The following is a 17,548-nucleotide window of genomic DNA, read 5'->3' as shown; positions in this document are numbered from 1 at the left end:
AAGGGGGAACAGGGAATGGGCTGATACAAAGTTGTCTGTATTTGCATTAGTTTACAGAAATGACATTGATTATTAATTGGCTACATACATTGTTAAGCTATAGTGTATGGGTTATAGTGTTTGGTGCAGCAATGTCAGGTTAATTTAGAGCTACTTCTAGCAATAGGACTCAGTTTGAAGAGATGAATGCAAAGCCAAAGGGAGGAAGTTGGATGTGATTGCTGTCTCATTTTAATACCTCTTTAGACCTGATAATTAAAAAAAAAAAAACATATTTCTCAGATAAAATTTATTTTCCTTTCTCAACAAGAAGTGCTTTTTTTTTTTTTTTTTTTTGAGACAGAGTCTCAAACTGTCACCCTGGGTAGAGTGCTATGGCATCACAGCTGACAGCAACTTCAAATTCTTGGGCATAAGTGATTCTCTTGCCTCAGCTTCCCAAGTAGCTAGGACTACAGGTGCCCACCAGGACACCAAACTATTTTTTGGTTGTAGTTGTCATTGTTGTTTTGCAGGCCCTGGCCGGATTCGAACCTGCCAACTCTGGTGTATGTGGCTGGCACCCTAGCTGCTGAGCTACCGGTGCCAAGCCAAGAAGTGCTTTTTGTTTTGCTTTGTTCTACTTTCTAAATTACTCAGACTCCCACCATGACCAGGTGGAAAATCTGGGCAGGAAATTCCATCAATGAGGAAAGGGCAAAGTACAAAAAGTATTATGAAAATCACATCCTCTGTTATCACTGAAGTTCAGAATATTCTGGCTTCTTTTTCTTTTTTTTTTTTCTTCCAAGACAGAGTCTCACTATGTCTCCCTTGGTAGAGTGCCGTGACGTCACAGCTCACAGCAACCTCAAACTCCTGGGCTCAGGCGATTCTGTTGCCTCAGTCTCCCAAGTAGCTGGGACTACAAGAGCCCGCCACAACGCCCGGCTATTTTCTGTTGTAGTTGTCATTGTTGGTTAGCTGGCCGGGTTCGAACCCGCCACCACCTTCGGTGGCTGGTGCCGTAACCACTGTGCTACGAGCATGGAGCCAATATTCTGGCTTCTTAATTAAAAGCTGAAGGTTTGAGTGGAGTGAGGAAAGAGCAAGTTGATGGACTGATGTAAATGAGGGCCCTGGAGCTACACAGCTCAGGTTATTTTGAGGGTGTAAACAGAAGGAGGAAGATCACTTTCTCCACCTTTAACATCACCAAGAGGTAGACCAGAGGCTCCAATGACCACCCTAAGGGACATAGGATGAGGCCAAGTTAGGGTAATGAGAAAACTCTAAAAAGGTTTTTTTCCCCAGACTTATACTACCTACTATCCTTTTGCTTCATGTCTTCTCCCAGATAATCCCCCTGGGGATTCAGCAACCCGGGATTTATTGATTTCCCACACCATAGAGCACGCGGGAGAGATTCTGAGGAGGCAAGAAAAGCAGAGGCCTAAGTCCCGGAAAGCTCACTTAGTCACCGTACTACAGAAAATCAACATGAGCTCCACTACGCCACTCCATACTGTGGCCCCAAATCTTGGCTTGACACGTCCCACTGAGTACCGGTGAAGCCTGGAAATGGATCGCCCCTGCTCAGCCCCACATGGGAATCTCAGGCTTCAGCCCCCAGCCTGGCCGGGCTGCGGGGTATGGTCACCCCCAGGCGCCTGTGCGCCCGGTGCAGCTTCCAGTGCGTGAGGAGATTGGTCTTCTGACTGAAGGTCTTGCCACACACCTCGCAGCAGTAGGGCTTCTCGCCGGTGTGCACCCTGCGGTGTGTCAGAAGGTAGGAGCGGCTGCTGAAGCTCTTGTCGCAGTCACCGCAGCGGTAGGGACGCTCGCCCGCGTGCGCCCTCTGGTGGATGATGAGGTGCGAGCTCTGGCTGAAGCCCGTCCCGCAATCCCGGCATTTATAGGGCTTCCCATCAGGGGTGTGGACGCGCCTGTCCATGCTAAGGCTGCACTGCAGACGCTCCACCGGCTTCTCCCCGCTGTGGCTAAGTCCGTGGAGGTTGAGGTTGGAGGGGTGGCTGAAGCCCTTGCCGTACTGCAGGCACAGATAAGCCTTGGGCAGGTTTGGGGAAGAAAGTGGTTGCGAGGGAAGGTTGATGGCAGCACAGGGACGCAGCATCTTGCCCTCCAAGGTATACCAGTAGGGAACCTTATCACCAGGCTCCCCAGAGGCCTCGACCCCGCTGGGCAGGGCTGAGGAAAGGAGTCGCTGAAGGGCTCCGGCCTCACAGCTCTCCACTGGTGGGGTGGGGGCTTCACGCACATCACCTGCAGGGGGTGAAACAGAGGCCAGGATTAGAGATGTATGGGAATGGACAAGAGGGCAGATCTGGAGATCTGTCCCCTAGTGTTGACGCTATTTTTGACTCATTGGGCAAATCACTCAATATCTATAAGTTTTTTTCCTCATCTGTAAAATGGAGAAAACACGACATACTAATAGGTCTGTTAGAATGATTAAGTGGCCGCTCAATAAATGTTTGCTTCATGGAACACCTGGAAAAGTAAAGGAATAAAGGGATACGCATATTCACGGTATTCACCATACTTCAAAGTAAGTGACCTAGCTTCTCGCCAGAAACACAATTTTTTAAAAAAGTATAAAGTTCTTTCTACTTGTATTTACTAGGCTCAAATTCCTAATTCTGTTTAATTATGTGGAGGGGGACTACTAGAATGGCTGAGTGAAGCACACAGCAAATAACCTTATGAAAAAAGCCATAATAAAACTGGACAAACTGTCGCAAACAGCCATGCAAAAACTCTGGAAATTATCTAGAGGTATCTAACAAATTAAGAAATGTTTATTCGAAAGTATTTCCTGAGCTTTAGCAAAAATAGTAAGACTGTGGCATTTTTAACCTGGACCTGTTCCTATGTCCACCCAACTCCTTGGCCTCAAAGTTCATCCAGGAAAGGACAGGCCAAAAAGATCATCAGGAAAGGGTTGACTTTATTTGGAACAGAACAGAGAAAATTCCAAGCACAGGAAATTGTCAAAAACAACAGCAATCTCAGTGGCAACCAATCAGGAAAGGCAATACCATCAGCTAGCCTGAGGGCTACACACTGATTGAAGGAAGCAACAAACCTGAGAACAGCCAGAAATTTAACAGGGAGATCTGGAGAATAAGACATTCAAAGTGGCTCTGGATAACATTCTGTATATCCATAGTGATCTGGAAGGCTGTGAACATAGTGCAAGACTATACACACTAGCAAACTGCTCATCTTTGGGCTGAACATGAGACCCTGCAAACACAGAAAATAAAAGCCAAGACAAACCAAATTTTGAATGCATTCACCAAGACACAGATCCATCAATAAAAGGAAAACAACTTAACCACCTCAAAGTATTTAAGCACAACCCTAACCAATCTTTGGCTAACTAATAAACTATGTTGACACAGGGGTGACCTCTAAGAAGTGAGCCTTAAAAATGAAAACAAGAATTTAAAAATACTGTGGCCAAAACAAAGTAATAAGACCCTGCAAAATTAGCCTAGGAAAGTCACTGAACAAATAAATAGCAACAATCACCACCCTTAGAGAAAATCAGAGTCGGATTTGCTATATTATTTAAAATGTCTAGTAATCAACAAAAAGTTCTGAGAAATGCAAAAAAGAAAAGTGTGACTCATATATAAGAAAATAACAGTCAACAGAAACCGTATCTGAGGATGCCCATCAGTAAGCTGTAGCAGGCAAAGATCTCAAAGAAGCTATTATAAAAATGTTCAAAAACCTAAACAATTAAAGAGGTTTTTAAGTATGATGACAATGTCTCATCAAATAGAAAATATCAAAAAATAAGTAAAATTATTAAAGAACCAAGTCAAAAGGCAGAGATTGTCAGACCACTACTAAAAATTCAATTAGAGGGCAGCACCTGTGGCTCAGGGAGTAGGGTACTGGCCCTGTATAACAAGGGTGGCAGGTTCAAACTTGGCCCTGGCCAAACTACAACAAAAACATAGCCAGGCTGGGTGTTGTGGCCGGTGCCTGTAGTCCCAGCTACTTGGAGGCTGAGGCAAGAGAACCACCTAAGCCCAAGAGCTGGAGGTTGCTGTGACTTATGATGCCACTGCACTCTGCCAAGGGTGTCAAAATAAGACTCTGTCTCTAAAAACATAAAAAAGAAAAAAAGAAGAAAAATTCAATTAGATCCTATCTACAAAAGATAAACTTTATAGTCAAACATACAAATGGCTAAAAACAAAAAATTGAAAGGAAACCATGCAAACAATAATGATAAGAGAAGCAGAGTGACTACAGGGTAGCCATAAAGTTTATGTGCAATTTAAAATAGTTGCCTATTTTATGGCTACCCTGTGTATCAATGTTAGACAAATAGATTTTCTTTTTGAGACAGTCTCACTATGTCACCCTTCATAGAGTGCCATGGCGTCACAAGCTCACAGCAACCTCAAACTCTTGGGCTTAAGCGATTCTCTTGCCTCAGCCTCCAGTTTACCTGGCACTACAGGCACCCACCACAACACCCAGCTATTTTTTGCTGCAGTTGTCATTGTTATTTAGCTGGCCCAGGCCAAGTTCAAACCCGCCACCCTCAGCGTATGTGGCTGGCGCTGTAACCACTGTGCTACGGGTGCCGAGCCGACAAATAGATTTTGAAATAAAAAATGTCAGTAGAAAAAGAGGGGCATTTGATAATGTTAAAAAGGTAAATTCATCAGGAGGATTAACAATTATAAACACATACACACCTAACAACAGAACTCCAAATTCATGAAGTAAAAACTGATAAAATCAAAGGGAAGAACGAACTTCCAGTTCTGAAATGCAGTATAGAAGCAAACTGGCTTAACCATCCCCAGAAGAAAACCAAAAACAGGCTCGGCGCCTATAGCTCAACCGGCTAAGGCGCCAGCCACGTACACCTAAGGTGGCGGGTTCGAATCCCCAGCCCGGACCCGCCAAACAACAATGATGGCTGCAACCAAAAAATAGCCGGGCGTTGTGGCGGGCGCCTGTGGTCCCAGCTACTTGGGAGGCGGAGGCAGAAGACTCGCTTGAGCCCAGGAGTTGGAGGTTGCTGTGAGCTGTAATGCCACGGCACTCTACCCAGGGGGACAGCTTGAGGCTCTGTCTCAAAAAAAAAAAAAAGAAAACCAAAAACAAATACACAATGCTGAGATTTTCACCAGCAACCACCCAAAACTCAGCTAAGAATATGAGACAGTTCCTGGAGCCACAGAGAAGAGGAAAAACTCCAAGCAGACAGTAAGAGAATCAGACTTTCTCCTCCATGACATTACTCTCCCCGCTTCTCCCCAGCACCAAGCATGCAGAAAAATATCCCCCCAAATCATGGTTTCTACACTAGAAAAAATGGCATTGAGGTAGGTGGTCAATCAGGTTACCTACCATCTTGGGGTCCCTGGCTGGCGGCCTGTCTTTTCCTTAACTCCTAGGAAGCTGTATGACTGCCTGAAGGGAGATATAGCCCTCAGGACAGGCAGAGGCAGGGGGGAGGTAGGAATACCATCTGCATCCCTAGAAACTCTGCTCCATAACCCTGTAAATGCTAAGACCATTCTTCAGTCTAGAAGAGAAAAATACTAACAGGCAAACAGAAAACTTTTCAAGGTATAAAACCCACTGGTAAAACTAAGTATATGGACAAACCCACAATACTCTGTTACTGTAACTGTAGTGAGCAATCATTATAGGTTTTCCCGAAAGTCTCCATATATAGGGAAAACAGAAAATTGTACCTTAATTGTACCTTTACTTGCATTAAATATTCATTTTAAAAGGTAGCCAACCCCTAGAGTATATTTTGTAATGAATATTTTGTAAATAAAGGTACATTTAAGTTACAATTTCCCACTTTCCCCTATGTATGGTGACTTTTGGGATACCCTATAGTATGAAACCCAAAAGACAAATCTATCAAAACAATTATAGCTACAGCAACCTGTTAAAAGATAGGTAATACAATAATATGTAAAATGATGCAAATAAAAATCAAAATATGGGGGATAGAGGTAAAGTATACAAGCTTTTATGAATTTTGCCTTTGTTTATTTGTTCTTTTCCTTGTGACCTAAGAGGCCATCTCTTTAAAATAATATGTTGTATCTATAAGACATTTTTTGTAAGCCTCATAGTAACTGGAGCACAAAACAAATGATAAATTAACCAAAAATAAAAATCAACAATTTAAAACATATTACCAAAGAAAATCACCTAAACACAAAGAAAGACAGTGATTTCATAAAGACAATGAGTAGAATGGTGGTTACCAGAGGCAAGGAAGTGGGAATGGGAACAGGGATACGGTGAGGGAAATAAACACAATCTCTAGTTTAAAAAAAAAAAATTTAAAGAGGTTTTCCAAGAATAATTATTTGCATTTGTTCCTGATGATGTATATAATTTTATACAAATGCTGTTCCAGAAAAAAATGACTGACTTTATGTTACATAGAACAATCAAATGTTGTGGTTTACAGATTTTTTTATATTTATTTTAAATTATTTCACCTGCCGGCAGTTCAGTCCATATTACCTTATTATCTGCACATTTAGATTAAAACACTTCTGGTCATTATTCAGGAAAAAATAAAACAGTAAGCCATTTATAACTCAGTTTGCATTTATATACCAGGTTAGCCTGCCCATGATCTAGCAGAATCCTGAAAGGATCAGACAAGTTTTGTTAAAAGATCATCAGTGTTTTGTAGTTTTCAGTGTGGAAGATTTTTGCTTCTTTGGTTGAGTTTATTCCTAAGTATTTTATTCTTTTTGATACTATTGTAAATGAGACTGCTTTTTTCATTTTCATTCTTGATTATTTGTTGTTAATATATAGAAACATAACATTAATTTTGTATTTTTCAATTTACTGAATTTGTTTACTAGCTTTAACAGGTGTTGTTGTTGTTGACACAAATAGAAAGATATTCTGAGGTGGGAAAAATAGATAATTCAATAATACATAATAACTGCAGACTTCAATATCCCACTATCAATACTGGATGCAATGACAAGACAGAAAACCAGTAAGGATTTAGAATACTTAACACTTTCAAACAACTTCACCTGATAAAGAACACTCCACAAAAACAATAGAATACACATTTTTCTCCAGTGAACACAGAGCTAAAACTTTAGAAGGAAATCTTCATGACTTAGTTTAGGCAAGGATTTTTTAGATTTGATACTAAAAGCATAAAGTGAAAAAAAAGAAAAAGAAATAACTTGGTCATTATCAAAATTAAAACCTTTTGCACTTCAAGAGATAACATCAAGAAAATTAAAGGTTACCAAATGAGAGAAAATGCTTGTAAATCATATATTGAATAAGATACTTGTATCAGGCTTAGCACCTGTGGCTCAAGTGGCTAAGGCACCAGCCACATACACCTCAGGTGGAGGGTTCGAATCCAGCCCGGGCCCACCAAACAATGATGGCTGCAACCAAAAAAAATAACCAGGCATTGTGGTGGGCGCCTGTGGTCCCAGCTACTTGAGAGGTAGAGGCAGGAGACTCGCTTGAGCCCAGGAGTTGAAGGTTGCTGTGAGCTGTGATGCCACGGCGCTCTACCCAGGGGGACAGCTTGAGGCTCTGTCTCAAAAAAAAGATACTTATATCCAAAACATATAAAGAATTTCTTAAATTTAATAAAATGAATACCAATGACCCAGTTTTAAAATGGGACAATTTGAAAAGACCCTACAAAAAAAGGTATGCAAATGACTAAAAAGCACACGAAGATGTTCCACATCATTAGTCATTAGGAAAATAAAAACTAAAATGCAATGAAAAATAAAAGATCTAAAATGAAACTACAACCATCTCATTCCACTTAACAAGGGTTGACAAGAATGTGGAAAAACTGGATCCCTCACATATTACTGATGAAAATGTAAAATAATGCAGCCACTGGGGAAAACATTTTTGGCAGTTTCTTAAAAGGTACTATTCCAACTTTATGAAATGTCCAGAACAGGAAATTTTAGAGACAGAAAGTAAGATAGCAATTGCCTGGGGCCATGGATGGGAACAGAGAGTGAGTATAAATGGTCATAAGGGATCTTTTAGGGGTGATAGGAATAGTCTAAAGTTATATTGTGCTGATGATTTTCAATTTACTCAAAATCATTAAGTTGTATACTTACAATGGTTTGTAGGTTATGACTCCACAAATTATTTTTCTAAGAATTATTCCTACAGTCCTTTTTAACACTAACATTCCATAACTTGAGCAAGTAGAATGAGTCACCAGGAAGCAGGATGCTTGCTCTGGATGAGTACATTGGCCTTGGGAGTAGAATGGTAAAGAAATATCAACTGAAGATTGAGACAACATGTAATCTAGGAATTGATGGATCCACACAAAAACCATTGGAAGTTGATATAATTCTCCATATCACCATAGTCAGAGGCTGGATAATGAAGCTATCCCAAACCAGAAGCTGATGCACAATGTTTACTATCTGGCTGTGGAATATGTTCTTCCTTACACACGAGTTCTGATATTTGGGGACCAATATTATTTTAAAAATGGCAAAGTCCCACCAATTGTCCCTTGGGAAATGGCCTGATTTTCATATGCAGCCCTATCTTCATGAACACTGCTCACACATTTCCTGCACTTAAATAAGTTATTTAACTCTTTAATTACCAAGATCTTTATTCCTTGGTTCAAGGTCCTGCTAAACCACAGGATGCAAAATAAAAAGCGAGAGAGATGCTAAAGTCAACATGATATAATCATAAAAAACAGAGGACATATTCAAGTGAATTTAGAAGAAAGATTTTCTATGACATACTTTTCCCTAAAAATTACTCCAATGTCAGCTTTAGCTTATATTTAGTGAGGAAAGAGGAAATATAACTTAAAAGATGAGAGTTAAAGTTCTGGAGTCAGATTGCCTGAGTTCAAATCCCAGCTCTATCAGTGACTTATGCTGCAATTTCCATACAGTATTTTACCCCTTTTGCAATTCGGTTACCCTATCTGAAAAATAAGGATGATGATAATAATATCTAACTCATAGGATAAATTTAAGTATAAAATGAATTAATATGACTAAAGGACTTGGGATAATTCTTCACAGATAATAAGTACTACACAAGTGTTTGCTACTATACCACAACCTAAAGTATGTTGAGGTAAGATATTCTCAGATATATTAGAAAAAAGTCTTGAGCCAATTTGATGTTTCTTATAAAAGTCATGATAAAACACATTCCAAAACCAAATAAACTACTTTTTTTAATTTTTTGTTATTTCGTCTTATCCATGTCTTAAGGTATCTTTGCAATTATTCCCTTCCATTAAATGAAGACCAGAGAAGTGGTTGCATATAAACTCTATCTAATATGTATCATTTGGTTTTGAGTTCTTCTAAATATTCTTTCTCCTCTGGGACTCTCAAGCAAAAAATAAGAGCAAAATACATATATAACAATATATACCAATAACATGCATAGATAGATACCCTCTATAAATAAGGATGGGATGGGTACCTGGAGTCTCTCAGGAGGCTAGTGCAGGATGATAGGGCCAGGCGTGTCTATGACTATGGAACTCTTTCTAACTGTTTAACAATAAAAAGTCATCAAACCTGACTCTCCTCTTCCTTAGTCCAAGGCATAAACACGTACTCAAAAAGATCCGTGCACACACACATACCATGTAGGAAGATAATCTATATATTTACCATTCAGGAGATATGATTTCAGATGTGTGGCCTATCAGTGAACCTGCCACACTGTCAGTAACTGACAGTTAGCACACTGTCAGTGACCAGTAGGTGCTAACAATGCTAAATAAAACAGAATGTACCTGCAGCAGTCCTGAAGCCTCATCCCCTTATCACCTGCCAATGACAATACCAGAGCTTTCTGGTTTGATATTATTAAGACAGAAAAAACTTTTCCCCAAACTTCCTCCAACACTCAAACTAAACTAACTTATGTGGGCTTTAAAAAAATCACCAAAATGTCAAAAATTATATAGAGTTTGGAATATAACATCCAAGTTTAAGTGAACATCAAAATACTACTGGTTATCAGTGCCAAAAAATACATAAATATAAGAGTTAATATTAGTAGCCAGTTTGATTTAAAGAGCCTCAGAAATTGACTGTAATTGTAGTCTCTCCTCCTATCACTCTAACCTTCTCATTCTTGGAGACATTTTGGGCTATATAAAAAAGATTGACATTGTCTCTAGACCTGTATTAAACTAACTTTTAAAAAGTCTGTGAGGGGCTAGGCACCCATAGCTCAGTGGTTAGGGCACTGGCCACATGCTCTAGGGCTGGTGGTTTGGGACCTGACCCAAGCCTACTAAACAGACAAACAAACAAAAAAAAAAAAAAAAATAGCTGGGCATTGTGGCGGGTGCCTGTAGTCCCAGCTGGTAGGGAGGCTGAGACAACAGAATTGCTTAAGCCCATTGTTGAGGTTGCTGTGAGCTATGACACCACAGCACTCTACCAAAGGTGACAAACTGAAACTATCTCAAAAAAAAAGCCTATGAGGAATATATCAAAATGCAAAGAGAAGTTATATCTGGGTGGTGGTATTATGGGTATTTTTAAACTTTTTATACTTTGTGTTCTTGCAACTTTTCTATAATGAACAGAAATTACATTTTTAATGAGAAAAATGTTTTATTTTTCAAAAATTTACAAGGCTATCTAGAAGAGAAAGAAAAAAGTACTCTGTCTCTCTTATACCCATAGAACAAATCCCAATCTACTTCACACTCCAAATGACATCTTTCTCAGGACATGCTCAGAAAACACATACACAATTCCAGGACACAATACATCTCATAAGTACTTGCTAAGTGAACAAACAAAGCAAGAACTGGAACACAATATGATCTGGACGTTAAGGATGTAAGGTATGAGTCTATTTCAAGGACTCAGCTATAGCTATAAAGTACACCTAAATCCTGCAGATAAGAAGCCACATGAGGCAACGTGGGACACTGATGAAGAAGGACAGTTCCAGGGTAAGAGGTATACATGACATAGGCCTTCTAGAGTAGGAACTGATGATGGGAACAGAAAAGGGCAGAAGGGTATGGCTGACAAAAATAATATCCCAACGAATTAACTGGATGAGTACATTGGGTAAGAGGATGTATGAGTAAGGATGGGAAAATAAAGAATAAATTTGATTTTTCTCTCACCACTCCCTTCCCCAAATACTGAACACCCATCACAATCTCCCTTCTGCTCAGTTTACACTTTGGATCCAGCACTCTCACCTGCAGAAAAGGTTGGAATGAGGCCCAGTTCAGGAGATTTTGGAGCATCAGGGATCCATGGCTCCTCACCTTGCTCCAGCTGTGAGATCAGCTTAGGTTTAGGAAACAGGAGTCCTGTGAGATCAAGAAGATGAAGAATTTCTTACTGAACTACCTACAGTGATTCTTCCCTGTATTCTCTGAGCCACGACACACTAAAAGACAGAATTCACACAGCCATTCTTCAACTAATGTAACTCCACTTTGTGACTACCACCCCCTCCACCAGCTTAACCCACCCCCATATATCTTACATACATGTATGTCCACTTTACTCCCAAAATTCTAGAATTTCTTCCAATGGAACATAAAGTGTCATGAGAGATGAGGCCGCCTGCAAAGGTAGGATTGGGCCATGTAGTTCATTGATTTTGTTTAACTCCAATTTTTGTAACCATTCTCACACTCTCAAGCAGACAAAGAATGGTCTATTTATCATCATCAATTGAATCTACCTCCCTTGGAGTCTTTGCTGTCACCCCTTCCTCCACCGGGAATGCCTTCATTGTTTCCCAATTTCTCCATAGTTAATTATTTATGCTCATGTTTCAAGTTCTACTTCCCTTTTCCACAAAGCTATCCTTGACTACCTCACATCATATAACATCTTCCACCTGATTCTCAAGCTATCCATGGCAAAGGACCATGAGTTTTGTTTTGTTTCATTGTTTTGCTTAATAACATGTGTCCACTGATCATGGGTTGGAAGCTATGGCAATGTCAAGTTACTATAAAAGTTTTAATGCTTTCTCTCAGTTTATGTACTTATCCTATCAGCCCACAGACTACAAAGGTGCTGAGTGTGGAATTTTTCACTGTAGTATCGTGTCAGCACTCAGAAACTTTTGAATTTTTGAGCATTTCGGATTTCAGATTTTCAGATTAGGGATGCTCAATCTGTCCACTCCAAAAACATACTGCATTATCAAGCCACTCCATTCCACAGACTGTCACACTTAGCTCTAGAACATTCATACAACCTTAAACATATTCAGTCTTCTATGTTCAACAGGTGGTTTTTCTGTATAGACCTTTGTCCCGCCAGACAGAAGCTAGCCTGCCCCACCCCAAAAGGTAATGTGCATAGGCTAACTAATAGTGAACCCATCGGGGTTGATAGAGGAAATTTGGGATTAGAAGGAAAATGTAATAGAAATCAACTAAATCCCTCTATTAAAACCTTGATACCAATATTAGAAAGATAATACTGAACTGGTAAATTAAGGATCTGACTAAAGTTGTTACAGCTACCAGCTTCTTTGACCTATACAGCCTTAATCTCGTCATAGCACCTATGAAAATTCATGCCCATAACAGGAGTAAATAAGTACCCAAAGACTGACTAACTCAGAAGTCTTCATCTCCCCAACTGGGATCACATCTCCCACTCAAAGTTCTATTTATTTTATACAACTCATTAATGTACCTAGATTTCCAATTATATCTCCTGAGACTATTAAGGAAACAAAAATGTTTGCAATAAAAATTTAATGGCTCATGCCTATAATCCTACACTCTGGAAGGCTAAGGAAAATGGATTGCTTGAGCTCAGGAGTTCAAGACCAACCTGAACAAGCTCAAGACCCCATCTCTAAAAATAACCAGACATTGTGGCAGGCACCTGTAGGCCCAACTACTTGGGAGGCTGAGACAAGAGGGTCACTTTAGCCCAAAAGTTTACGGTTGCTGTGAGCTATGATGCTTATGGCACTCAACCCCTGGGCCACTAAGTGAGACTCTATCTCCAAAAAAAAAAAAAAAAGGAACAGGAAGAAAGAAGTGTTATATGCATTTGGATGTGAGTGGAAAGTTCCATGGCTAAGAAGGTAGTGAGAAAGACAAAGAAAAGAGGAGGAAGTGTAAAGAAAAATAAGAAAAGAGGAAATAAGGAGGAAGAAAATGAAGAAGAGAGGAAAGATGAGAAAGGCAATGCGGGTAGGAAGGATGGATGTTTCAGAAGAAGGCAATACAAGTGAAAGCACGCTCTATAAGTGTGGCAACTGGTGACAACTTGTTTCTGCCAATGAATTTGTTGACTCTGATCTGACAAAGGTCAACTGAAACTCCCAAAATTTTTATTATAATGGATTTGACCTGGACTCCTGAATATCTTTAACAAATTAAGGAATACTGCTGCTTTAAAATAGTCTAGACTTCTAGAAAGAATTATATGGAGTTACTTCTCACAGTTCTAAGAGCTCTGATATAAATATTTTCAATTTCTAGGAAGTTCTTTAAAAGTAATACAGGTTTGGCTCAGCACCTGCAGCTCAGCAGCTAGGGCGCCAGCCACATGCACCAGGGCTGGTGGGTTGGAACCCGGCCTGGACCTGCTAAACAACAATGACAACTACAAGAAAAAAATAGCCAGGCATTGTGGCGGGTGCCTGTAGTCCCAGCTACTTAGGAGGCTGAGGCAAGAGAATTGCTTAAGCCCAAGAGTTTGAGGTTGCTATGAGCTATGATGCCACAGCATGCTACCTAGGGCAACATAATGAGACTCTGTCTTAAAAAAAAAAAAAAAAAAAAAAAGCAATACAGGTTTAATATCCCTTATCCAAAATGCCTGGGTCAGAAAATGCTTTAGACTTTTTTTTTCAGATTTTCGAATATTTACACAGACTGCACATGATGTTATCATCTTGGGAATGAGACCCAAATCGAAACATGAAATTAATTAATGTTTCATATACACTTATATATATAGCCTAAAGATAATTTTATGTAATATTTTTGATAATTTTGCATATAAAACAAATTGTGGGTACACTGAACCATCAGAAAGCAAAGGTGCTGAGTGTGGAATTTTTCACTGTAGTGTCATGTCAGCACTCAGAAACTTTTGGATTTTTGAGCATTTGGGATTTCAGATTTTCAGATTAGGGATGCTCAATCTGTCCTGACCAAAAACATACTGCATTATCAAGCCACTCCAACTTCAATTAACCCCTGCTCAGTATCCTCTGCTTTGGGGATGGTCAGTGAGGATGATGTCATTATACATATACATAGTGCTAAGAATCTATGTATGGTTTATGAAGAATTCTGAAATAGGGAAGGGAAAGGAAGCCTCACCCACAGAAGTCAGATTTCTGTAGTTCTCCCACATGACATCCCTGTAGAGGGCCCTCTGTGCGGAGTTCAGACATCCCCACTCTTCCTGGGAGAAACTCACTGCTACCTCCTCAAATGTCAGTGGCAGTCCCTGGTATGGCATGAGAGCCCAAGAGTGAGATCCATAAGATACTCAAAGATAAGAAGGGACACAAAAGCACGGAAGGAGCAGCAAAACACAAAGATACAGAGGGAAGGATGACATGAGAAGCAGACAAAGGCAGAGTGACCTAGAGAGAATATGGAACCAAATGTAGGGAGTATAAATAAAATGCCCAGCACTGCTCAGTAAATATAAATACAGTATCTAGAATCAATATGGCATTTAAACAGAAAAGTAAGTTCTCCTGGTCCAATTCCATCATTTTGGAGATGAGAAAACAAAGTCCTGAAGTGGCTAAAATGTGCCTAAAGTCACACAGCTACCAAGTGGCAGTGTCAGAATTAGAACCCAGGTCTCCTTCGGCTCAGCAAAGTTCTCCAGCCATTGTGCTCCTGTTCCCTCTACTTGTTGAATGAACAAATGAATGAATTCTTCTTATTCAGTTTCATCATGAGACTTCAGTCAAAGCCATGGATTAAAGAGAAAAGAAGGGCCAAGCTTGTGAGAATTGAATAAAGGAAAAGAGATGGCCCAAAAAGCAAAAAAAGGAAAACAAACACACAAAGTGATCACAGCGGTGAGGAAAATGAAAATGCTGTAGGGGGAAGTCAGGAGGCTACATTCTCACCTGAACTCCAGGTGCACAGTGTATGGATGCCATGGTTAATCTGTGGAGGGGGAAGAAAGGAGAAAGTTAAGCTGAAGGCAGGCCCACTTTGAGCCCTCCACTCCATTCTACCTCCCTGAACCTGACACCCAAGAACTATGTCCCAAACTCACACCCTGCCCTTGCCCTAAAAAACCACTGGCTCTCTTTTTGAACTTCCATTGCCCTGTCCCACTGCTTCTTCCTTCCAGCCTCTCTTGTCTGAAACTCCCTACCTTAATTTCCCCAGTCCCAAAAGACCTACTCTCTCAGGTGTGTCCCCAGCCCCTGATGGTATCTTCTACCAAGAGGTATCCTTCTTCCCTTGCGTTGCAAAGGAAGTGACTGAGGAGTTGGGGAGGGAGGGCAGGAGTTGGCTGGAAGAGAAAAGAAGGAGACGAAGAGGAGGTAGAGGCAGGCTGAACCACTGGGTAAAGACAAAACAAAAAAGGCGATGCCTGTGGCTCAAAGGAGTAAGGCGCAGGTCCCATATGCCAGAGGTGGCGGGTTCAAACCCAGCCCCGGCCAAAAACCGCAACAAACAACAAAAAGACAAAACAAAAGGCCCCAGGGGAGAACTCACCAGTTCACAAGGAAAACCATGTATGTACTTCCTAGGCCAGCCTGTTTTCAGAGCTTGGAGCAGTCTGTGCAGCCTGGTCCCCTGCCTCACTCTCTTCCTCAGGATCTCTGGGATTCACAGATCAGTGTCCCAGGGAGGGCTTGCAGAGCTGAATGGGTTGAGGTCTCACACAGGGGACAGGAAAGGGCTGTAGGATACTGGAGTAGATACAGAGCAAAGGCTCCTGCTATCCAGGAAATGGGAGTGGCTGAGACTTTCTGCCTCTCTAGGGTGTGTGCTCTCACTGGTCTTAACTCTTCCCAGTCAGGAACAATTAGGAAAGGGTGGGAAGAGGAAAGAAATAAGTGAGAAAAAGGGAGAGAATTCTAATGAAACAGGGCTATTGAGAAACAGAGGCCTTGGGCCCCGCCCCCACCCCCCAGCCATAGGTAAAGGAAGAGAAGCTGACCTGGCTTGCTGTCCCAAATATTCCTGACTCCTCTGGGTGCTGAGAAAAACAGGAGGTGCAGTCTCAGTGCAGACAGACTTCAGGCTTCACCCTCAGCCCTCTTTTTTTTTTTTGGCTAACCCCACATTCTTCTTTCAAGTCTGTGAGCAATGATCAAGGTCCCACATGTTCCCTATTCTAAATATTCCTCAAGATCCGGTAAACTCCCTTTGTCTTCCTCCTCCACTCAGCATCTTAATCTTCTTCATCCTCCCTCACTCTCACCCAACCCCCCACCATTTCCATCCTCCCTCCCCCATGAACCTCCCTCGACTGTCTCATACCCTGCTGGAAAAGGCAATATTATCAATCTGCCTCATCAACCATAGCCACTTCCTGGATGCTTCCTCTTCCAGAAGCATGGACTGATGATGTCACCTGCTAGGAGTCTGGAAAGCCAATTAGACGCAATGCTGAAAAGCAACAGGGGGCAGGGACAGGAGGCTGGGATAGCAGCCTACAAATGGTCTCCATTATACTTTAAAAAGGGTAGAAGCATGGCACATGGGGGATGAGGAGGGGGAAACAAAAGCTACATCACCTCTCTCCCCGTTTTTGGAGAACCCAGGTTGCTTCAGTCTCAGCATGCCTAGAATGTGACTAATAACAAAGTGGTCAGTGACCAGGTCCACAGAAGTGCCTGACATACCAAAACTGACTTCACAAAAGCTGATTTAGAGCCAAAGTAACAACAGACTACTTCTGAATAGACAGAACATCTGGTCTAAGTAATAGAATCAGTTTTGCAATCACTGTCTTCAGGAAACCAAATAATAAGTCAAAAGGTACGTTAAAAACAGAGAAAAGAACACAATTAAGGGCTCTGTCTACCTAAGGCCTCTTGATGAACCTAAACAAACCTTTTTTTTTTCTTTTTTTGCTTTTTTGAGACAGAGTCTCTCTCAGTCTCCCTGGGTAGAGTGCCATAGCATCATAGCTCACAGCAACCTCAAATTCTTGGGCTCAAGTGACCCTCTTGCCTCAGCCTCCCAAGAAGCTGGGAATATAGGTGCCTACCACAATAACAACTATTTTTCTGTTTTAGTAGACATAGGGTCTCATTCTTGCTCAGGATGGTCTCAAACTTCTGAGCTCAAGGAATCTGCCTACCTCAGCCTCCCAAAACATTTTCCACAACAACAATATGAACCTAAGGACTGGAACTTATTTTCCAAACTACTATTCTCTCCTTTTTTTTTTCTGTTGATGACATACCTGGGAGCTTTCTTTACTCTTTATCTCCCACCCCAACCTGCTACTGATATAGCCTTTGCTATCTGGGCCTTACTCCCCATTCACATAAATGAAAATAGAACATAGCCCTG

At 41.0% G+C, this 17,548-nt stretch overlaps 1 protein-coding gene across 1 annotated transcript; it reads right to left on the bottom strand.

The window, feature by feature from the left end:
- Positions 1 to 1,013: 1,013 nt before the first annotated feature.
- On the bottom strand, positions 1,014 to 15,765 carry LOC105888210 (zinc finger protein 664-like). Its single transcript, XM_012812761.2, has 3 exons — positions 15,737 to 15,765; positions 11,252 to 11,365; positions 1,014 to 2,262 (listed from the first exon to the last, which is right to left on the bottom strand). The coding sequence occupies exon 3, from the start codon at positions 2,111 to 2,113 to the stop codon at positions 1,595 to 1,597; it is 519 nt and encodes a 172-aa protein (XP_012668215.1). The 5' UTR covers positions 2,114 to 2,262; positions 11,252 to 11,365; positions 15,737 to 15,765; the 3' UTR covers positions 1,014 to 1,594.
- Positions 15,766 to 17,548: the final 1,783 nt, after the last annotated feature.

This window comes from Otolemur garnettii, unplaced genomic scaffold, assembly GCF_000181295.1.
Source record: "Otolemur garnettii isolate 467f Iridium unplaced genomic scaffold, OtoGar3 scaffold00223, whole genome shotgun sequence".
In the NCBI taxonomy this organism is placed as follows: Eukaryota; Metazoa; Chordata; class Mammalia; order Primates; family Galagidae; genus Otolemur; species Otolemur garnettii.
Note: the sequence above shows the minus strand (reverse complement) of the source record. Positions and strands in the feature narration are given on the sequence as shown.